At 47.6% G+C, this 23161-nt stretch overlaps 1 protein-coding gene across 2 annotated transcripts in view; it reads right to left on the minus strand.

Annotated features, from left to right (window-relative positions):
- Positions 1–290: 290 nt before the first annotated feature.
- Positions 291–23161, minus strand: part of Grhl2 (grainyhead like transcription factor 2) — a 142884-nt gene continuing 120013 nt past the window's right edge. The window contains exons 13-16 of one of the 2 annotated variants that reach the window (XM_059247562.1): positions 16025–16116; positions 12871–12956; positions 2913–2977; positions 291–1273 (exon numbers count right to left, since the gene is read on the minus strand). In XM_059247562.1, coding sequence (XP_059103545.1) covers positions 1159–1273; positions 2913–2977; positions 12871–12956; positions 16025–16116 — 358 coding nt within the window. In that variant the 3' untranslated portion in view covers positions 291–1158. Of the gene's footprint in view, positions 1274–2912; positions 2978–12870; positions 12957–16024; positions 16120–23161 lie in introns of both variants that reach the window. The other variant, XM_059247561.1, reaches the window with a different exon arrangement.

The following is a 23161-nucleotide window of genomic DNA, read 5'->3' on the forward strand; positions in this document are numbered from 1 at the left end:
TGGCTCGCTTCGCAAAACTACAGTTGGGTTTCCAAAGGGGCCACTTGAGATGAAGGACATGCTTGTAAACTGTGAGGTACTACAGTGTCCAGGATCCCCATGTCGGCCAAGCAGTTCTGTAGCAGGTCCCAGCGACAGGGCCCGCCCCAGTGTAAACCCCTGCAGAAACTTTACAAAAGGCTTAAGTTACCAAAGCTAAACAAGGCACTGACAGGATGGCCCTGCCAAGACACACCACCCAGAGAGAAAATAGGATGGCCTCAAGGGCGTCCCGTTTGAGGAGAAAGGGCCCCGTCTGGGGACGGGGAACAAGTCCTCAGGCATGGCCCAATGAAGAGTCCATCCTGGCGTTCACCACAGTCACGTGACACCCCAAAGGCCACTTTCCTAGCCTCCTCTTGGATAGAGCAGGATGCTCTGAGTCTCTAGGTCTGTGTCTTCTCCAGGCCAGTGGCGGTAAACATGCCCGCACACCACAGGTAAAATATATTACTGCGATATTATGTACAAAATATGTACACGGTCATTAGGCTTACTTTGTGTTCCTTATTACTGACATGGTAGCAGAATGTCTTCCTGTACAAGGCCCAGTGGCTACTTGCGGAGATCCCCTGGAGGTATTTAGTAAAATGACCTTCTCTAGAGCTATCTGAAGGTTTGGGGCCGGTAAATGGGTGTCTTTCTTACCCCACCCATGAAGACTGCACCAAGAAGCAGCTCATCTTGTCCATCCACTCAAGAGATGTGAAGTAAGAAAAGACACACCAGTTCCCCGGGCTCTTCGAGATGAGTGGACTGGCTGTGTTTCCCTGGAAGGGGGCACTCTGGATGCCTCACGTGGAGCTATCAGTAACTTGTAGAGTCCTGGAGGGCCTGGACTCCAGGCTCTTGGGGGGGAATTGGGCAATAAATAAGGGCCTGACAGGCCCAAAGAAATTTGCTGAGGGGCTCAGCCTTCAGCTCCGTGGGGGCAAATGGAGGAGTCGAACATGGACAGTCACTGGGCCTTGGGCCCCGCCCCTTTCCCAGCAGTCTTGTAACAGTCTTGTGAGGTGGGTGAGATGGAGCTCCAGGTTCTGGGCCAGCGAGATTCCATCCCATCTGTCCCAGGAAGGAGCGCCCTGAAGAAAGCTCCTGTCGGGGCGCTGTGTCCAGGACTCAGATCTCCATCAGCGTGATCTTGAAGCCTTCCACCATGCTCTCCATGTTGAGGATGAAGGTGTCCTCGTTTGAGTAGTGCTCAATGATGTTGTCGTCCATGTTCACCAGGATGCTGTCACAGTTGGGGGAGAAGGGGTGGGGTAAGAAACAAAGCCAGTGAACAGAGGGCTCAGTGCAGGAACACCCTGCAGGCTGGGTGTCCCTAACCTCCTTCTACTTCCCTCCCCTAAAACAGAAACCTTCTAGTTCCTTCCCCTAAAGGAAGCAGAGCCTCAGTTTCCCTGAACTACCCTTACAATTTCTTATTAAACAGGCTTCTGAGATCATTTGGCCCAACCGTTATGCCTCAGAGAAGTTAGCAGAGGGCCAAACGATTCTTGGCTACTGAACCACAGCCCAAATAGTTCGGACCCTGAGGATTTTTATTGTGAACCTCAGCTGCCCTTGACTGCACACATACGTGCAGTAAAAGACAGTGCACACGGCTTAAAGGCAAGTTTTATCGTCAGTAATTTGCAAGTAAGAAACAACCCAGCCAGTGAGGACTAGGATAGGTCTAAAGCTGGCTTTGCCTCACCCCTGCAAGCTCCCCACCTCTCCTCCCCTGCCTGAAAATACATATGTGTACCATACGTGTGCGTGACATTCAGAAGAGGCCATTTAATCACCGGGACTAGAATGGCAGACGGTGTGAGCCACCGTGTGGGTGCTGAAAGCTGAACCAGGGTCCTGTGGAAGAGCCTCACGTGCTCTCGACCAGGAAGCCACCCCCAGCACCTCTCTGTGATGAGGAGGACCTGAGCCTCTCCTTCCTGTCAGTTTGGGAAGGAATGACTCACTGAGTTGTTTTATAGTGGTGCCCGCTTTGCCTGTCCCGGCTTCAGCTTCTTCCTTTACAAACGTAAGAACGACCCACACTTAGTGGGTTGTTGTCAGGACACAAGCCTGTGCACAGGACTTCACAGTGAGGCTCTCTAGCCATCAGGACTTGAGGTACTACTCAAAGGAGTCTCCCCAGCCCACTGTGCTGGAAAAAAATTGCAGCACACATTCATTGAGTTTTCAACAAGAGCTTGAGTTTGATGCTCAGTCAGCCAAAGGCTCCAATTCAGACAGTCCGGGAATCCCAGGTCATGTTTCCCTAATGAGGGGGTCGGAGGGAGCCCTAGGGGCCCTTAAAAGGGGCAGAGGTGAATGACTTCCTGAGTCTTGAGACCATAGGCCCTGCCCCCCACCTGTGTTCTGTTTACTAAACGTGAGGCCCGGAGTAAAACACTGAAGCGGCCTGCTTACTTTCCTCATCTGTAAGCTCATGGATTAGTGAAGGGAAACACCGGGCAGGGAACCCACAGCCTCCTGACCACCCAACCAGGAAGGACCGATTGTTCTTACCAATGTGGACAAACAGGTCCCACGGCCATCTGAGAAGATTCCATGAATGATTACCTTGGAATAATTTCCAATATCCTCAACAAATTATTGTCCCTACTGTCACTCAGGAGCCAACGTCAAGAGGGGTGACCTCATCACTTTCCACTACGTCCCTCCCACCTCTCTGTCCCTGTGGTCCATGCTGTCTACAGGTGCATCTCAGGTGACATCCTGGCAGAGCACTGTGGGTCTCTCTGCCTCAATCACTAAAGATCTTTAACCGGCATCGTGGGCCCCGGAGGTAACAAGAGGTAAAGAAAGTACCATTTTAAAATGCACCCTGCAGACATGGAAGCTAGCCGAGGTTAGCTCTTTCTTACCCCTTTTTGCTCTTCTTATAAAGCTTTGTGATTTTCTCCACGGGCAGTCCATACTTCTCAGACAGCTGAAAGAGGAATGACAGGGAAGCTGGTCAGCAGGGGAAGCAAAGTGGAACATTCCAGTTAAACTCCCACGTTGCCCTGAGCCGGACAGTCTGCCCTCATGAGACAAGGTGGAAAATCTCATTTATAAGGAACAAAAGGCCTCAGTTTCCCTGAACTACCCAAGCCGCTGGCTTTATAGGTTAGTAAAATGAGGTTTCTAGAAGTGAACGGAGCTCCAGATCACAGTTAGCAACTGATAGGGTCACAACCTAACTAACTGTGCCCCCGACTGCTTCCATCAAGCCCCACGTTCTCGGTCCTTAGCAGGAAGAGAAAAGAAACAACTGCAGCTCATGATGTGAGCACACAGCCTGTGAGTGTGTCAGAGTTTGTGTCTAATACCACCCCTGTTTTTATTCTCTGTGGACAGATCTGAAATCACTCACCCAAACAAGCGTGATAATTGATATCGGCATTTCCAATCGGTTTAAAAAACAAAAAAGCTTCTAATCACAATGTTGGGTTAAATAGGTAGCCATATCTCAAACCAGATTTCAAGTGAGCCCACCAGGTGTAGTGGCACACACCTGTAACCCCAGCACTAAGGCAGACTATCACGTGAGCTATGTAGTACACTCCAGACTGGCATCGATAGGTAGGGAGAAAAAAGTTCAGGTGGACAAAAGATTTATATACGAAAGATGAGACCATAAAAGTACAGGAGAAAATAAACATGAGTTAATTCTTCATATAACTATCATACTAAAGTACAGTTTTCTAGGGAGACATGAAACCTGTAAAAAACAAGGTTAAATATTAATAACAATGTAGAATTGCTGTGGGATGGTCTGTATGTCAAATGTGTTGCTGATTGGTCAATAAATAAAACACTGATTGGCCAGTAGCCAGGCAGGAAGTATAGGCGGGACTAACAGAGAGGAGAATTGAGAGAACAGGAAGGCGGAGGGAGACACTGTCAGCAGCCGCCATGACAAGTAGCATGTAAAGACGCTGGTAAGCCACAAGCCACGTGGCAAGGTATAGATTTATAGAAATGGATTAATTTAAGATGTAAGAACTAGATAACTAGAAGCCTGTGCCATTAGGCCCAACAGTTTAAATAATATAAGCGTCTGTGTGTTTATTTTATAAGTGGGCTGTCGGACTGCTGGGGTTTGGTGGGACCTGGAGAGAAAACTCTCCAGCTACATAGAATGTTAAAATACCAGTAGATAATACCAGTAGATAAAAAAAACCACCACACACACACAAAAATAATAACATGCTGGGAAGCATTTTAAAATACAAACAACAGACACAGTGCAAACTGCTGTAAGTTAAAAAGAACTGGATGGGGAGCTGGGTAGGGGAGAAAACACAATGCATTTCAGAGAAGAAAAACATTGGGTACTAAGCATATGAAAACTGTACTGCACTTTTATTTAAATTTTTCAAATGAAACAATAGTAGGGTAGTACCTTTAATTTATCAAACTATCAAAAATGCAAATGAGAGCCCAGAAAGGCAGCTCAGAACATAAAAGGATTTTCTGCTTTTGGCCCACAGCTCCAAGGGATCTGACGCCCTCTTCTGGCTCCCGTGAGTACCTGCACACACACGGCAGTCACACTGACACATTAAAAATAAATCTAAAACCAAACAAAAATGAAGTGACAATCTAACACTGGTCAGGGTGTGAGGACAGCGGTCTTCAGGTCCTGTGGACGGGACAGGGAAGGAAGGAAGGAAGTTTGGCAGAGCACGAAGTTTTTAAAAGCACATGTGTTCTGAGCCACAGACTCCATGTCTAGCAATCTGATATACAGAAATACTCTCATACTCAGAGATCTTCTGAATATCACTGTTCATAATAGAGAAAATTTCTTAACACCCATAAATATCTTGATACCTTCTTCAGATTGCATTTAAAAATATGAAAAGCTTATATTGCTTAGTATATTAGGTGGGGCAAATCAGTGGAAATTTGTCTATATAGCATAATCTTGTCTGCATTTTAGACCTTTATGTATGTTTAAATGTACAGAAAATATTTAAATGACATGCTGAATCCACTAATGGCGGCTCCAGTTGATAAATGTTGGATTCAAGCTCCCTTTATTTTGTATAATCTGTAGTGCTTATTTTCACGACTGTGTCATTTTTGTAAGTGCCAAGTGGCAAGAGCTGACAGATGCATTCTGGGAAGATCAGCTTCAAATATGCGCCATGCCCTTCCCTACGAAATGACTAGTGGCTCACAGGCTGCGGAGGCAGGGGAGGTTTGGGGCCACACTTAGAGAGGGCAGCACAGGCTAGAAGGGGGCTGAAGAGCCCTGGGGGCGGGGGGGGGCTGGCATCCTGAGAAGAGTTTGTTCCAGAGAACCCTAGTTCCTACCCTTCTGTTCCCACTGCAGGGCAGAAAGAACTCTTCACCCTCCATATACCCAGAAGCAAGACATCTGGGCTGAGGACAGAGAGGTAGAGCGGTAAAGGGAGGCTGGATAAGCAGCCATCTGCTTGCTACATGGGGCACACCACTGATGGTCCTGATGAGAATAAGCCGGAAGGAACAAAACGTTTTTAAAAAGAACAAAAGCAGCACGCTTCTTGGCCAGTGAGATGGCTCATGGGTAAAGGCCCTTGCTACCAAGCCTGACAACCTGAGTTTGGCCCCCCGAAACTACAAGGTGCAAGGAGAGAACTCTGACTAGCGAGGAGTTGTTCGCTGACTTCCTCGTGCGCCATGTCAATAAACGGAAAGAGAAACTTTTCTAACAGGAGCATGGAGGCAGCAAAGCCAACTGACAGACCCTGTGTTCGAAGCACTCATCTGAAGAGAATGTAAAGAAATGAACAGGCAGAGAAAATGCAAAGCCGATGAACAGGAGCACGATGTCATGAGAAGCAGAAGCTAAGAGAACAGCAGTCAGGAAACTGTGTCCCCACAGCTCAGCACCGGGGCAAACATCATCACAGACATGCCGTGAAGTGCAGCGGGAGACTTACTTATTTCAGAATTGGCGAATTCTAGTGGAAAAATCAGAATGACGTGACTGATCGAGTTTATATAATAAAATGCATACACACATACCTATCCCACTTCCCAAAGAGACTCTGTCATGTAGTAGATAGCAAAGACAGGCCACACTGTACCATAATTCAATAAAACGGGAAATTAAACTTGAGAAGTTAATCAGAAATTTTTGCCTCTCAGAAGTACTCTACTCTCTTCTCTCTTCCGCCCATTGAGGTCCCCACACTATTTGTCAAGCCTCCTGGTGTCCATATTTGCATATGCAAATCCAAAGGGAGTCGCTGGTTTCGGCTAGGTTGGTAGGGTGCTTGCCTAGCATGCACAAGACCCTGGATTTGATCCCAAGAACGCAAAAATTGGGTGTGGTGGTGCACACTTGTAGTCTCAGCACTCTGGGTCATCCTCTGCTACACAGCAAGTTCTGAAGCCAGCCTGGGCTACATGAGACCCAGAGAGGGAGGGAGGGAGCCAATAAGGCGAACTAGTTCTGTCCCTTGGGCTCTGAGTTGAATTGAGTTCTTGCTGAAGCAATGACGTTCTCAAGTGGCCTAACTTCCTTACTCATTCCCTGGGGTTCTAGAACCTCTCAGTGAGCAGAACTAGCCCACAGAAACTACTTGAGAGCGGCTGGCTTCCTCAGTATTTCTAGAGTTATTTCCCCAGACGGCTGGCCAAAGCCACAGCTTTCAACTGTTTGCAGGTCCTCCGAGGGTGTGGACGGGAGCTTAGGTGGGGGCAGCACCCAAGCAGGCACTCCAGGGGGGTGGACAGGAAGTAACCTCAAGGTTGTCCTGACCTCCACACATGCCCGGTCATGCTCACACATGAAAATACACTCTTGTGCACGCACAAAACCACACAGATTTGTTTTTTTAAGTGAGCATACCGCCTGTAACAGAGCTACCCCACCCTGTCACATGGCCTGACTCACAGGCTGTAGGAAATCCATGTGGGCTACAGAAACAGCCACCACCCCCAAAATGTTCATGAATCTGCCTGATATGGCACCTGACTCAAATGTCAATTCACACCTGAAGGAAGGATGGGTACACTGTTCTAGTCTGTCTAGATGACAAAGCCACACTTCATCACTACTATTATTTTAAAGAAAAAGAAATTTCAAAAAGACTGCAAGAAAAAAAAGAAGACACATGACATGAAAGAGGAAGAGAGACTGCGGAAGGCTGTCAAGGAAGATGGGACAGGAAGTGAGGGAGCCGCTGAGGGAGGAAAAACAGCTAAACCTTGTTTGTTCAAAACTGCTGTGGCATCGAACGCCGTGGGTGCTAGAGCCAAAAGTGCAGTAAAGTAAGTAAAAGGCTTCTGAAAGGCCTTTGTATTCCAGTACACACTTCCTTCTTACGTTCAAGTAATTTACAGCTGAAGACGGGGAATCTGGACGGGGAAATGGGAGCCCGCTCCCTATGGAGGGCAGCCCAGTCCTCAGCTATGGATCAGCGCATCACCCGGGGTCTGTCATCTGCTTCCTCGGAATGTTTAGCTAGGTGATGCCGGGGCCATCCTCATATAGCTCATCCAGAAATGTAGTGAACAGTGGGAACACTGGCTGTCAGGCAGATGGCCCTGTCTCAGAAGTGACTGCAGGACACACAGACCTGATGGGTCATACTTTGACTCTTGGAGTTGTGAGTCTGCATGCTCTGGATGACTGAGTTCCTTTATCAACAGAAATAGCGGTTGGTCTTCCTGAACTACAGTGGCCAACGGAGGAGGTGCCCCAGGCCAGGCCGATTCTACATCCACAGGGACACACTTAGGAAATAGCTTATGGGGCCATTCCTTGGTTTAAAAATATATTTACAGGGATCTGGCTCCCCATAATGTCTGATGAGGGGGGTTATTTCTACTCTAAGGGAATAGCTGTTAGGGAGGAACCAGGGCCAGTTCAGGTGAGGCTACACACCAGGTCAACACTCCCAAACATTTGGCTCCTGCTGCTCCTCAGCCACTCCTGGGGAGTGTGCCGGGAGGGGCACGGGGGCTGGAAGCAAAGGCTGTGACTGGGCTCTGAGTGGGCACCTTTGAAACACAGGGGGAGGCTTCAATGAGCCACCTACAGAAGTGAGGCTCTACTGTGTTCCTAGTAGGGGGTGGGGCTGTCTGTGCCCGCAGGAAATCGTTCTCAAGTGACAGAGTCAAAGACGGCTTGGCAAGCACAATATCTCTTAACAAACTTATTTCAGAAGTAGTTTTTCTCTATCACTTGGCGTTCAGTCTATCTATCCACAAGTAACTTTTAGTTGTCACCAAAAATGATAAATAAATGAACTTTAAATGACAGCATTATTCTGAAATTGAGTCAAGACAAAATATGAAGGTCAAGAGTCATAATGTATTGCCCAGTGGTGGTGGCGCATGCCTTTAATCCCAGCACTCGGAAGGCAGAGCCAGGTGGATCTCTGTGAGTTCAAGGCCAGCCTGGTCTACAGAGCAACATCCAGGAAAGGCGCCAAAACTACACAGAGAAACCCTGTCTTGAAAAACAAAAAACAAACAAACAAACAAAAAAGAGTCATAATGCCGTCTTGTTTTGGGGGCTCGCTTTCTGTGGGACGCTGGACTGGGAGACATAACGCCCACCCCTCAGAGCAGGTGTCTTCCTTTGGCTCAGGAGCTTGGAGGAGACCCTGGCACCATTCCCACAGCCCCTGCATTGGCAGACACTTCACATGAGTAGGTTACTATATGATGGGTTTGTCATCCATCCTGTTGGACAATGAGCACTGAGAACCCAGAGTGAACAGCACAATGTGTTTTCTAATGCTGGTTCCTACTCAAGAGGATGGTTTAGACTGGGTGCTGGCGCACGCCTTTAGTCTCAACACTCAGAAGGTAGAGGCAGGCAGATCTCTGTGATTTCAAAGCCAGCCTGGTCTACAGAGTGAGTTCCAGGACAGCCAGGGCTACACAGAGAAGCCCTGTCTTGAAAAACCAAAACCAAGGTTGGAGGGGTGGGGTGAACACAGATGGACAAGAATGGTTTAGTAAGAAAGACACCATCACCGTGGCCTCACCAAGCCGGAGGAAGGCTCCTGCCCGGGCTGTCTCATTCGGTTCTCACCGTGGCCCTGGAAGCCAGACACTCAGTATTTCCATTTTAGGAAGGAAAACAGGCTAAGAAACTTCGTCTAGCTGGTGAGGAACACTGCCAGATTTTGAAGAGAAGTTTTCTGAGGCCAAAGACTAGAACATTGACCACTAAAGGATAGTATCTGCATACTCACATAAGTGGGTTTATTTTACACACACACATATTACCCGTATTTATGCCACTGTCAATACATGCACATATACAATCTGCCCTCCGTAACTGCAGGGTCTGCACCCACAGGCTTAACCTTACAAAGATCAAGAATACTTATTTTGTAAAAGTTGTATTTGTACTGAATGTGTACAGATATTTTTTTGTCATTATTTCTTAAACAATGCTATTCATGTAGCTTTTCTATCTGTCAGGTAGTGTAAACTAGGGGTGGTTTAAAGCACATGAAGGATGCACAGGGATTATATACAAATACACCATTTGATATAAAGGACTTAGACTTGAGCACTCATGGGGTTTGTTATTACAGAGGGTCGTGGAACCAATTCTAGATATGGAGAGATGACTATGTATTTTTGTATTCATTTTATATATACATATATAAAATATGTATATAATATATACATATATATATGCACCTATATATTCCAACCTACAAACATGTACTGGTAAATGAGTGTGTAATAATAAAATGTCCTGATCCTCAGAGGATCCACATTCCAGTGAGTGTTTTCTTACTTCACACAGATCCAAATAAATTCAGGATAAAACTACATAAGCAAGGTCTAGTGTTCTTCAAAAGACAACATCTTCACCAGGTGCTGAAGTCCTCCTTCAGCAGAGGCTACGGTCCTCCATGACACCCTAAGGTCCATGAACTCAGTTGGCAGCTCACTGCCAGCCCACATCTCCTGAGGACCCTGACAGGGCTCTTCTTGACCATCTTTCCCACCCGCCACACCCCAGAGGTAAGCAGGAGGTTTGTGTTGGGACTTTAAAGAAACCTTTCGTTCCAGAACCTGCCCAGAGCCATGGAGGGACCCCGACTTAGCTCAAATGCTAACCCATCTCCCTGCTCCCCTCCTATCACCATCTACCAAAACAATACAGGCGTGGTGGGCTCCCCTTGAAGGAGACGTGCAGGCTGAGGTTGCTGAGCTGCTGTTGTAGCGAGGGAAGTGACTTGGCTCCAGGGTGGTCCAGTGAGGTCACATCTGCACTTGTGAAAGTGGCCAGATGTTACAGAAGGAAATGAAAAGACACCAAGGATCAAAGCAGGATTCCAGCACAGCACATCAGTTCATACCTGTTCTGGATCCCTGAGGAGCTGGTTAAAAACCGACTCCTGCAGGTCCTGGTGGTATACACTTGCAGTCCCATAATCCAGTGCTCAGGAGGCTGAGGCAAGAGAATCGAGGTCAGCCTGGATTCTCAGTAAAATCAGCATCTCCAGCACTAAGGACTGAGAACATACACTGGAAATAACCTGTAGACACGCTCCTGAGCAGCACTTTCTAAGCAAGGCTCATGAGGGCCCCGAGACTGAAACAGCAAGCACGGAGCCTGTAGGGGTCACGCTAGGTCTTCTGCATGCATGACGTGGTTGTGCATCTTGGGGTGTTTGCGGGACTCCTAACAGTGGGAGTAGGGGTGTCTCTGACCCTTGGGACCCTTTTCCTCCTATTGGGTTGCCTCATCCAGACTTGATAAGGGTTTGTGGCTAGTCTTGCATCTTGTTATGCAGTGTTCAGTTGACATCCCTAGGAGGCCTGCTCTTCTCTGAAGGGAATAGATCTAGCGGGAGAGGGGAGAGGGGGGTAAGAGGAGTGGAGGGAAGAGAAATTGTGATCAGGTATTATATGAGAGAAGAATAAATTTTTTAAAAAAGTCTTGTTTCAGGGCTGGAGAGATAGCGCAGCAGTTAAAAGCATTGACCGCTCTTCTAGAGGACAGGGGTTCAATTCCCAGCACCTACATGGCAGCTCACAACTGTCTATAAACTCCAGTTCCAGGGCACCTAACACTTATGGCAAAACACAAAAGCACATTATAAAAAAAATCTTGGTCCATCCCTTCTAAGCCTTTTGTTGTGTCTGCTCTGACCAGTTTAAACATCAGAGCTGGGTGTGGTGGCGCATGCCTGTAGTCGTGTCTGTCCCGTCCCCGTCCCCGTCTCCCCCCCCCCCCCCCGTCCCCCCTCCAACACAGGCAGGCAGATTTCTGAATTATAGGCCAGCTTTGTCTACACAGTGTATTATAGGCTGGCTGGAGCTACACAGTGAGACCCTGTCTCAGAACAAAACAAAGAAACAACAACAAAATTATGGTTATTAGAAGGGACATATTCCATATGTTTTCTTGCATTTGCTTCTGGGCTTGCTTCTGTTTTGTGTAGAACAGAAATCAATATTCCCCCACCAATCATGACAAGCAAAAAAAAAAAAAAAACTACCAGGTCCTCCATCTGTGCTTTTTGCAGGGTGGCTTTGCTGCTTCACTCAGAATGACCTGGGGACATGAGACACCAACGGGGCAGCATGACACCCACAGTGGTCGCATTCTTGTGCATTATTCTAAATTTTTCTGATTGTCAGTAAGAACTACAGATAGATAGACAATCATGATACATTCACAATATTACACGGCGGTTCACTGGAATTCTAAAACACCCTCATCATTTCCAGGCTGCATTGTGCGTTAAACACTGTGCCACCTCCTGCTCCCAAGTCCCTGGCAACCACTCCCCTGCTTTCTCTCTCCACAAAGTCATTGATTCTGATATTACTGATAAATTGAATCACGTACTGGATGGCATTTTGTGTTGCCCTGAAATTTTACTCCATCTCTACTCCCAAAGAATCAGAAACAGATGTCTAAACAAAAACTAACCATGAGTACTCATGGCAGTGCATCAGAATAGCACCCCAAAAGGAAAGACACTGGTTTGTCAGCTGAATAAATTAAAAGATGAAACATGTTGTGTCCATACAGTGGAACAGTGCTCTGCTAGCTGTAAGAAGGAATGAAGTACTGGTTTGTAACACATCTACCATGTTGGACACCAAGGGAAGGTACAGGTGAAAGGGATGGGCAGGCGACTCCGCAGCTCTACGCATAGGAATTTCCTTACACCATAATATTTGGCCATAAGCCCAAATGCTGTCCCATCAGAACAGTTTCTCAGGCCAGCAGTCCACCAGGAGGGGCAAGAGACACTCCCTGTTGGTGTTCCCGTGACTACGCACCCCTTACCTCCTACTACACTGCACACCAGGCAAGTGTGAGGACACAGCACACACTCCCGGCACAGTTGAAGCCGGGTCAAGTGTGCATGACTAAAACAGAAACTGAGTTTTCCTAGGCCGTGCTGACGAACCCTGCTCTGGGTCAGCGGTGAGGCGGGGAGAATCGTTTGTAGTTCTGCAACAGATCTTTCTCCTTAACCCACATGTTACTTTGGAATATGCTACTGTAGCCAACAAGGCACCACACAGATTTTGGGTTGTGTATATTTGGAACCGTCCTGCACCTAACTCGGTTTTGTGCTGAGAGATGAACGAAAACCCCACATTCCCCTCCTCCACGGCATCTGACGGGATGGTTAGTCTGAAACGGACAGGAATGTGACAGCTATCCCAGGAGTCTGTCTTCACATGCTGATAGGCCCTGACACAGAAGTGGGTATTCCCAAAGATCTCAGCTCTTCCTTTCTTTCAAAAGCTCCTTCTGGAGCCTGGTGGCTACACTGTTCTAAAGAGGTTCCGCCAAGGCGAACAGGGCAGGGCTCCTGGAGGCGGACGGGGCTCGGGGCTTACCGCTTCCATCAGACCCTTCACCGTGGGCGACTTCAGCATCAGAGCGTCGAACACATCATCGTTCTCCTTCCTCACGTACAAAAGCACTACAAGAGAAGGGAGGACAGTGTGACTAGAGGCCAGGGGACCGCTCCCTGTCACAGGGTGTCTCAAGATGACATCGCCTACCCCGCCAACAGGCTAACGCCTACTGGAATGTAAATGCTCTGCCGCCTGTGTCCTCGCTTGAGTTCCTCGAGATGGCACGTGTCTCCTGTGACTACTCTTTCCTGTGACTTCCATTTGCACCTTTGCTCATTCAGTGACACCACTGAGGGCTTCTGGGTGCCACAGGCTGTACTCAGCAAGAGCTGGTGTTGTCGCAGAGAGCTAGCTAATCCCAGCCTCTGCCTTCGGGAGTTTGTGGTCCACCAGGAGGGGAGCATGCTTCAGATGAGCCAGACACCATCGTGAGAATCATGAAGGGAAAGCCATGAGACAATGCTTCCCAGTCAGCTCTTGCCATGGTGAGGGCCCGGAAGTGGGGTTCAAGGATCTCTGAGTTGTGAAGACCATGGGAGCATCAAGTCTAGGAAGGGACGACGCTGGGAACGTGAGGACAGGCAGACAAGCTACAGGTGCACAGACCTGTCAGACCAACAGGGTACTACTGCCTGGGACAGTCCAGGAAGGACTAAGGAGACGGAGATTCGCAGATCTGAGTCCAGCTCAGCCCCTGCCATGACCCTAACGGCCTACTCTCTCCATGCCTGGGCCACCTGACAGGACACTAGCGTCTATCACATCGGATTGCCGGCAGGTTCTGTGAAGTGAGGCCCATGTGGTAGACTCACTCTCGGCCCACACACATAGAGACCCAGTCTTCAACCTACGGAAACTGTCAAGAAGCTGTTGGGGTTCTTATAACCTCTGACTGGAGCACAGCTTCTCTATGCATTTCTCTGGAAAACTTCTGAATTGGAGAGGCTACTGACTAAGATGGGATGCGCAGAGACCGCGGATCCTTGGCGATGTAAATGCACCTCAGATAGGCTAAGCTGCGCCTGCAGGACATGGCCACCCCTGCTGCTGCTTCTCCTGATCACTGTGCCTCCAACTGTGCTCACCGCTCTGGTGATCATGCTGCAGGGCAGTTCCCGGGAAAAAACTGGCCACCATGGATCAGGTGCAATCCCGCAGCCAGAGGGCTGACTATTCTTTCTGTCCTCCAGTGGCATAACCTCCCTTGGGAAGAAACGGGCCAAAGCCAAAACCCCGCATCTCCCCACACTAAGGAAAAAAAAAACAAAAACCCATGAGCCTAGATCTCAACTGTGGTCAAATGTCCTCCTGCTACCATCACCACCTGCCTGAGAACAAGACCTGGACCGTGTAAGCTGATAAACCCAAACCCCCACACCTCCCCTCCTCCATCCCCAAGGCTTCCTTCCCTGAAGCCTCTGCTTCTACAGACCAGTGACAGGGACTCTGCCCAAGCCCCCTGCTGGACAGTGACTGTTCAGTTACACTATGATGGAGGGAGAAAAGGAGAGAGAGAGGAGGGAGCGGTGCCTTCTCTTTATCAAATATAAAAATGAAATTCCAGTTAAATAAGTAGACTGACTACATTGCCAAGGATTTTCAAATTTAGTCTCTTGAAGCAATGCTGTATAGCCTACATGCCAGTTAAAACTTTATCTAGTAACCTTGATAAAGGTTATCAAAAGAAGAGGCTGTGTGAGTAAAATACAGAAACTGCTTAGAACACAGACCCTAATTACATCCAGATAAGGAAATTCAGTTCAGGGGAAGACAAAACTGATTGCTAGTATTTGATGGAATTACTTGGTGGAAAGTCTGTGACTTCTTCCTGAAGCTCTCAATAGCCTAAAGCAGGGGAAGCAAATTCCAGCGGGCTGACCCTAGGGAAATCTGGCATTACAGTCTGTTAAAATGAGCATCGCTTACAAAAGACCGCCACTCAAACCACTGTCTTTGGAACATGATTGTCCTGTTTGCTCAGCAGCGCCTGGAAGGTGCTGAAGCATTGTGGGTGTGTTAGGGGGAGGGGTGGGAGTCAGGAGTGCCAGCCCTCCCTTGCTGGCCTTGTTGAGAGCATCCTGGACGTGTGCTGGGCTCCAGACCACTAGAGGGCTCGCCCAGAGACTCAGCTTTCATTAGCTGCGTTCTGTGGTGGAGCAGGGGTAGGAATCCTTCTACCAACAGCAGCAGACCAGCCACTGAACACCCCGACACCACAGAGCCAAACGCAGAAGCCTCTCGTGGAGCCCCAAAATGATTCTGACCCATCACCCCACAAGCAGCTGCAAAGGAAAAACCACCATCAGCAGGGCCTTTGGTGCTGACTGTGACCACCTCCTTCTTGGGAAACTTCTGGCAGGTAAACCAGTAGGAGACAAGCAAGGGCCCAGTGACTTCTCCATCCTTCTCCAAAGAGGAGTTGGGGGCAGTTTCCTTACTGCTAGTGGGTTAGGGCACCCTCTACGTCTCTCTGACTTCAGAAACCATGCCCTAACTTTTCATTAGTGCCCAACACAATTTCTAGTGGCGAATCTGGTGCCAGTTTCACAAGCTCTGAAAACAGTTGTTGGAACAGCTACCAGGTTGTGAATGTGGGGCTGAGGTACAGTTCCACACCCCAGAGTGACTCTTGGTTTCCCTAGGACTCTGCCCTAACCCTAAGTAAAGTTAGGGAGGAAAAGACACCAAAGGATGGAGATGAAAATGTGTGATGGTGAGCTGGAGCCAGAGGTTTCATGGGCACATCCAGACTATTGCTGATCACATGAACCATTGGTTCATGGAGATGGCAACACCCCCACCCCCGACACACACACACACACACACACACACATACACACACTGACACACTGACACACATAGACACACACACAGACACACACTGACACACACATAAAGACACACACATCTCTTCTGAACTGTGTATCACTGCTGTGTGAGTCAGGAGATACATTACCATCTCCTAAGGCAAAGGAAAAGTCTGCAACTGCCTATCTGTGTGAGGAAAAGCCCACCAGGGTCAGCACTGGTTCAGTCTCAGGGGGCGAGTTCTCAACAAGACACTCCCCAGCCTTTACACGGGGATAGACTGTACTCTGAGCCTCGTCAGTAGCATGCCAGGATGGAGAGATACCTCGCTTTATGTTTTCTTCTTTAATCTGCTTGGATGGTGTTGGACCAAACTCCTCTTCCATGGGCCTGAACATCCGTTTAACGAGGACGCTGCTGCTGGAGAAGATGAGCAGAAACGGTTAAATACAGAAGAGTGTCACAGTTCTCAGGTCTCCCGGAGCCTGTCCTCTCTCTGTTCACACCACTCCTCCCCCTGCAGGTTCCAAGTCCTTCCCGTTGAGGGATAAAGCACACACCATCTTTAGAGGGAAGACCTAAGACTCTGTACTGAAGACGGGCCCACAAAGAGAATGCTGAGCTCCTCTCCTTCTCTGTTCAGAAGATTAGGGCCACGGGGGCCACGGGAAAGCTGGTTTTACTAGCAGTGGCTGCGTGGCACCCAAGTTGCAGCCACCCTTCACATCCATGAGGCCTGGCTGTCCTGTGTGCTCCTGATGGCCCCTTGGAGCACAGCAGGAGACAAGGCAGGCCACCTCAGCAGACCTCTGTGGGGACTGCCCTAACTCCCCACAGCTGACCCTGCCCTAGTTGCCACAGTAGGAGGTCCAATCCACTTCTTCCCTCTTCTGCTACCTCCTGGAAGATGGTGGTGCTGAGCCCTGAACATTCTCTGTGGGGTTAGTTCGGATAGTTGTGCATTCGCTTCCAAAGTCCCCGTGCGTTCCAGACGCACTAAGAAAAGGGAAGGACTGTTTGAGAGGAAGAAAGTTAGAAGAGAAATCAGAGAAGTGGAGATTGGCTATTCTTTCATCTCAGAAATGCAGATGCAGGGCTGTGGAAAACACTGACTTTTCTGGGATTGTTTGGCCCATGAACTAGTGTCTGGCAGATCACTTAGAGTTCTTAGGACAGGAACTCTGAGGTCAGACCACCTTGACTGATTTAAAATCCCTGCTTTATAGTTTATTACTATACAGACTTGGACATGTTTCTCAACTTCCCTGTGCCTCAGTCTCCTTATCTTTAAAAGGAGACTGTTGACATAGAAATGACAATATTTGAGGAACTAGAAATATTAATTACACTGAGTTGATCATTACACACTGTATACATTGTAAAATGACGATACCATGCCCTATAAATGCGCACAAATATTATGGATCAAATAAAAATTAATTAATTTAATAAAACATAAAAGGAGGCTGGCGAGGTGGCCCAGCAGTAGACTGTATACTGTTCTTGCAGGACTGGAGTTAGTTCCAAGCACCCACACCAGGTAGTTCAGGCTTCTGTAACTCCAGGTCCAAGAGATCCAACACACCCGCCTGCACTCATGTGCACATACCCAGATGGAACATACACATGTAATGTAAAATAAGAAAAATTAAAAAGTTTAGAGGAGGCTCAAGAGAACCCATTGAGTGCTGAAGACAGAAGACGCTAATGATCACAGGCTGGAGAGGCTTGAGGATAAGAAAGACGGAGAAGGCGAGTTCAACTAGCACTTGGTGTTCATGGGAAATGGGCATGTAGGAACTCCAGTCTTGCAGACTGTAGCACAAAACCCCGAGACTCCTGAGTGGACGTCCTGCCATCAGAGAGCAGTTCACCACTTCGCAGGTCAGTTAGTAGAAATCCAGGGGACCCTACTGTGGCCAGTCCAAACCGTTTCCATCCATGCTAGCAGCTTACATCACGAAACCCATGGTGCTTAATTCACCTTTTCATACGCAGAGGGTGTATCAGCCAATCAAATTCCCTCACACAAGTTCGGACTTCACAAAGCATGCTCCACCCCCTTGCCCACTGAAGTCCCATGGGCACTCTGTGAGCCAGCCCATGTCCACAATGACAGAAGGCTCAGGCGTGTTAAAGGCCTGGAACAGGGATCCAGCTAACAGGGAAAGAAGGAGATTCACACGGGCCACCTCCAAGGAACTGCCTCATGGAAGAGTTACCCAAGAACCTGGACCCTGCTGAAGATAGGGAGTGAAGTGAGAGAAGAACCTGGACCCTGCTGAAGACAGGGAGTGAAGTGAGAGCCAGCACTGGCCTATTTTAGTCCTTCTATGCCAAACTAGAAAAACAGCTAAGGAAAAAGCTAACACTCCGGTCCCAGCTGAGGACCACAGTATACATTTGGGGTGCTGTCCCCATCTTTCCACGCTGCTTTGTTGTCACAGCAGGTCATGGCACCCCGACTTATCTTGGAACTGGAGGGACCATGAACTTGGGGCTGGATTTTAAAAAGAGGGGGGGGAAAGTCCACTTAATGGCAGTCAGAGGCCATTAAGCTAGTAATTGGTAAGTGGCCTGAAATATTACCAGTCACCTTCTCAAGCTGTGCAAGAGTCAAGCTACTTCACCAAGCAAGACTCATTTTTATTTTTCCAGTTCAATTGAGTTGAAAACACCTTATTCCAACCCACAGCCGACTTTTTCATTAAAATACTATCTCAGATAAACCCCATTTCTTGGGAGGCCAAATACGCTTCTCTACACTATCAGATCTATAAACCCAGTAGGAGTCAGTAAGTCTTAAAGTGTCCCGAATTTAACGGTTTCATGACTTTTCAAATCAAGACTGAACAAGGCAGTTATGGCTCCCCCACCAATGAACAGAGGGCATGGGGTGCAGGCTCTGTGGTGCCCAGGCCAGGGACAACACTATACGACACTTTTCAAAGGTCAGAGAGCAACGGAACAGCACTTTCTCTCACGTCCTCTCCATCCCACTGGCCACCGGGCAGAAAAACTCAGGGCCAGCAGCATAGTCAGCCCTGTGCTTGTGGGGCTGATCACAGGGAAAACGAGACCCTTGATCTCAACAAACACTATCAAGACTCATCAGAAAAGCATTGAGAAGTGTTAGGTCTGCAGTGAGATTAGGGCTCAGGACTACGAAGGTACCCAGGATTGATGGGAACTTCTGCCAGACCCTTGGCAGCACTGCTGGGGGGGCGGGGTTAGCAGCTTCTTAAGCACCACACACAGTGGACAGGAAGCAGGTCAAAGTCCTGGGGGAGCGAGGAGAGCTTGGCCTGATCCTAGTCCTGATGGCAGCTCTGGTAGTGCCGCTGAAGACGGTACCTCCTCAGGGCTGGATGAACGCACATGGTGGCCTCAGAGATCTGTCTGCTCTGACTGGAACACTCACGAATGATACAGGGCTATGTCTTGGTAACGGTCAGACAGCCGCACAGTATGATCTGCCACCCACCCCCACCCTCTACGCTCTCCACAGCCACAGGTCAAGAATTGAGGAGGGCCAGGGGCTGGTGGCGCACACCTTTAATCCCAGCGCTCGGGAGGCACAGGCAGGCGGATCTCTGTGAGTTCGAGGCCAGTCTGGTCTACAGAGTGAGTTCCAGGAAAGACGCAAAACTACACAGAGTGTGGGAGCCCGTTCTCGGGTTCCTCGTGGCTTTCCCCAGCAGGTCCGCATAGAGGATGATTAGACCACGGGCCTAAGTGCAGGTGTCTGGGATGGTCTGCACTTGGCTGTGCTGGGGGAGGAGGTCTTTTGCTCCACCCCTTGGTGTCTCTATAAAAACCCTGGGGCAGAGACAGTCAGGGCCCGTTGGAATAGGTTCCAGGCCCTCTCGAGGCTATCCTTTGTTTTCTATCTGTTTATCTCCGCGATATTCTCCGCAATAAATCCTTCTATCTAATATTTCCTGCTGCTCGCACTCAAGAAAACTCTGGGGAACTGTGGGGGTGGTTGGGTAAACGCCCCACAGAATGGCGCCATGAACAGGGACTAAAGAAAAAAGAAAAAAGGGACTAAAGAAAAAAGGGGGGACTGAAAAAAGGGGGGACTAAAGACAAATGAACAGGGACTAAAGACAAAGTAATAGGGACTAAAGATAAAGGAAAATAATAGTTTTTATTACAGAGTTTTTGGCAAAAGTGCTGAGTTCAGCCCTGCCAGTGGATGAGGCATGCCGGTGTTATGGAAAATATATATTTTTTATATATATTATTGAGAGGCAGGGGTTTTATCCTCGAGAGAAAAGGAAAGCGGACTGGAAGGATGTCCGATGCTGCAGCAAAATTCTCTTCTGTCAAAATTTTCTATCTTCTATCCCTTTCTCAATTTCTATCTGTGAAAAATAAGTATAAGGCATAGGGTAGTAAAATAGTGTAGGAAAAACTTAGAAGTGTAAGATTGTGTAGGAAAAAATAAGTAAGGCAACTAGACAGAAAAACTCTTCAATTTTCTAACTTGGGGGCTCTGAATGCAAACTGGGGGAAAAAAATCTTTCTTTGGGCTTTTTGGGTAGTAAAAAAGCTCTTCTTCGAGCTTATGGGGAAGAATAAGTTTCCTATGGAAGCTTTTGACCTGGGGCAGCTGAAATGCTAAGTCCAAGCGGCAGGAGAAAGTGACTTTTCCCTGAGGCAAAAATGGGGATGTAAGAAGCCAAAGTTTAAAGTTGGGAAGTTTTGGGAAAAGTTGGTCTTTCTCCTGGGGGAAAAAAATCTTTCTCTTAAACTAAAAAGCTTTTCTTGGAAAATTTGGGGGAAAAAAATCTCTCTAAAAAGCCTTCATTCTCAAAAGCTCTCTTAAACTTAAAAACTAAAGCCTTTCAGAACTTTCTCAGAAGGGCAAAAATTAGAATCACCTGAAGATATTAGTATGGGGACCACCTGTGATTAGCTCAAAGGGAAAACAACAAACTTAAGACAGCAAAACCTAAGTTCTCTTTCAAGCTTTAAAAATCCTCCCTGCAATGCAGAAGGCAGGGACAAGTTTCTAAAAACCTCTTCTAAGCTTTGTCTCTTCAAGGCAGTAAAAGACAGTGGGTCAGAGTACCCTGAGGGAAACGCTTGGGAGAGTGTGGGTAAAGAGCTACAGAGAGCCCAAAAGGGCGGGAAACTTTACTGGGAAAAGCAAAAAAGCCACGCTTTTCAGTTACAACCGAGCTGAGGCATCAAGGGTTTTGTTTCTGAGTGAGCGTTTCAGAACGAAAAGATGCTCCTAATCTTCCTAACACAAAGATCCCCTGAAGCATTGTATCCTCGATTCTGACCAAAAACCCAGAGGTGACTGGCCAGCGTCTCTGAGTTGGAGTGCATTTCGGGGATACTAGGGTTCCTGCAGTGGTAAACTTCCTGGAGCACAGAGCTGAGGCAGGAAGGTGCAGGACCCAGGGGGAAGATTGCTAATGAACAACCAAAACTAAAACCAGTGGGAACAGCACAGTTGTGCGCTTTCCTACAAGTCCCAGGTTGGTAGGTCCACAGCTGAAAAAAAGAAATCTGAGAAAAAAGCTTTCCTATCAGAATAAGAACCTTTCTGGGAAAACAGTAAAGCTGAACTGTGTCTAAAGCAGTTGTGCTGCTGAGTCAGAAAGCTGTCTGGGGAAAGAGCCCAGCCAGGGCAGAACAGAACTAGTAAAGCTTTCTCTTCTGTCAGAGAAAGCACCTCTTTGAGAAAAGCTTTGTTTCAACTGACTCCCTGAGATGAGGGAGTGTAGCCCTAAGGGGTGATTGCCTCTGGCATAAGCTCTGTCCTTGAGCACCCAGACAAGCAAACACAACCCACTGGGGAACTGGGCCAGGTGAAGGCCTAATGAAACAAAATGCCTGTCTTAATGGGAGTTTAGAAATGGTAAAAACCTCCTTTGTTAGATTTTCAGTCTGTGCGCAAACCACACAGACCCTTAAAACAGAAACAGACAAAAAACTCCTACCTTCAGTAACAGGGAAAGCCGCCACTGTAGTATCGGAAACTGTTTCTGGGGTAGAGGGGATAAACTGAGACCAAACTGGGAACTGTCTGGGAGAAAGACTCTGCAGAAACAGAAGGGACCGATTCCTCCCCAGAAAAATATGACCTGAAAAAGCTGCTAGAATTTGAGGCAGATTCGGTGGGGAGAAAAAAAAAAAGCCCCTACTTCCAAGGGCAGCTAGCAGAGGTACAGAGCCGCAGATACTTGAAGCTCTGCATCTGGGGAAGGAAGGAACAAGCAAAATGAGATAGATCAGTGGGAGAAAATCTCTCTGAAAGAGCTATGAAAAAACTGTTGTGAATGTTTTTCACTGACTGGCTAAGACAAACACAAGCCCCTAGGAAAGTTGCTATCAGAAATTGCCCACCTCAATGCGCGCTAACGAGGCAGGTGCAGTTCTGATTTGGGGGCCAGTGTCAATTAAAGGAGAGACACCTGTTAAAGCCAGCTGAGGAGAGACCAGAAACCTCCCAATGTCCCATAATTGAAAATGTAAAATGCCTGTTCAAATCTCCCGTTGCAAAAGCAAAAAACTTTGTTCAAACCTCCCAGGCAAGAATTTGTAAGCAAGTCTGGTAAAAAAGAACTTAGAAGTTGACTCTCAGACCTGAAAAGAACTATGGGAAATGACTGATGGAAAAATGATATAAAGGACTGATATAAGGGACTGATACTATTATGGATTGATATAAGGGAAATGCATTCTGGGAAAGGTAGTTTTTCTGCTAAAGATGGCGACATTGCCCTGAAACACTTTTGTCAGCTCGAAAATACGTTCATGGTAAACTTTAAAATACAGCTTTTAAAAGAATAAGGAGGAAAATCATCTAAGAGTTTTAAGTGTCAGTTCCAATGAAACATTGAAAGGATATGGAACTAGGCACTTCGCGGTTTGGGGGTTGGTAAAATGACTTATTTACTCTAATAGCTGTGCAAAGTTTTAACGGTAGTTGGATGACAGAAAGCTACCTATAAGATCAAACAAGCCACTTTAAAATCCTTAAAGCAAGAGAGAGCAGTTTATACACTGAACGTTGTCTTAGATATGAAGGAAACTTATGCTATCTACAAAAGAAAGCTACCATGCTTTGTGGGCCATATTAGAGTTCACTCCAATCTTTCTGGTCCTTTAGCTGAGGGTAATGCGAAATGGAAAGATCCCTGCTCGGGATTGTGGAAGGGTCCCGATTCTGTGTTAATATGGGGTTGAGGACATGTTTGTGTTTTTTCACAAGAGAATGAAGCTCGGTGGTTACCGGAGCGTTTGGTAAGGAGCGTGGAACTAAGGAAGGGTCAGCTCCAATGACGTTCCTATAAAGAAACCAGAAGGAAAGTGGCTTGATTAGTGTTTCTGAGGTTTTGTCACTGGTTAATGCAAACAGTGAGGAAATAGAGTTCGGAGCTGTGCCGCTTTTGGCTTTACTAGCTCCTTTGGAAAAATACTTTATATCACCTAATAACTGTGC

Source organism: Peromyscus eremicus, chromosome 20, assembly GCF_949786415.1.
Source record: "Peromyscus eremicus chromosome 20, PerEre_H2_v1, whole genome shotgun sequence".
Lineage (NCBI taxonomy): Eukaryota > Metazoa > Chordata > Mammalia > Rodentia > Cricetidae > Peromyscus > Peromyscus eremicus.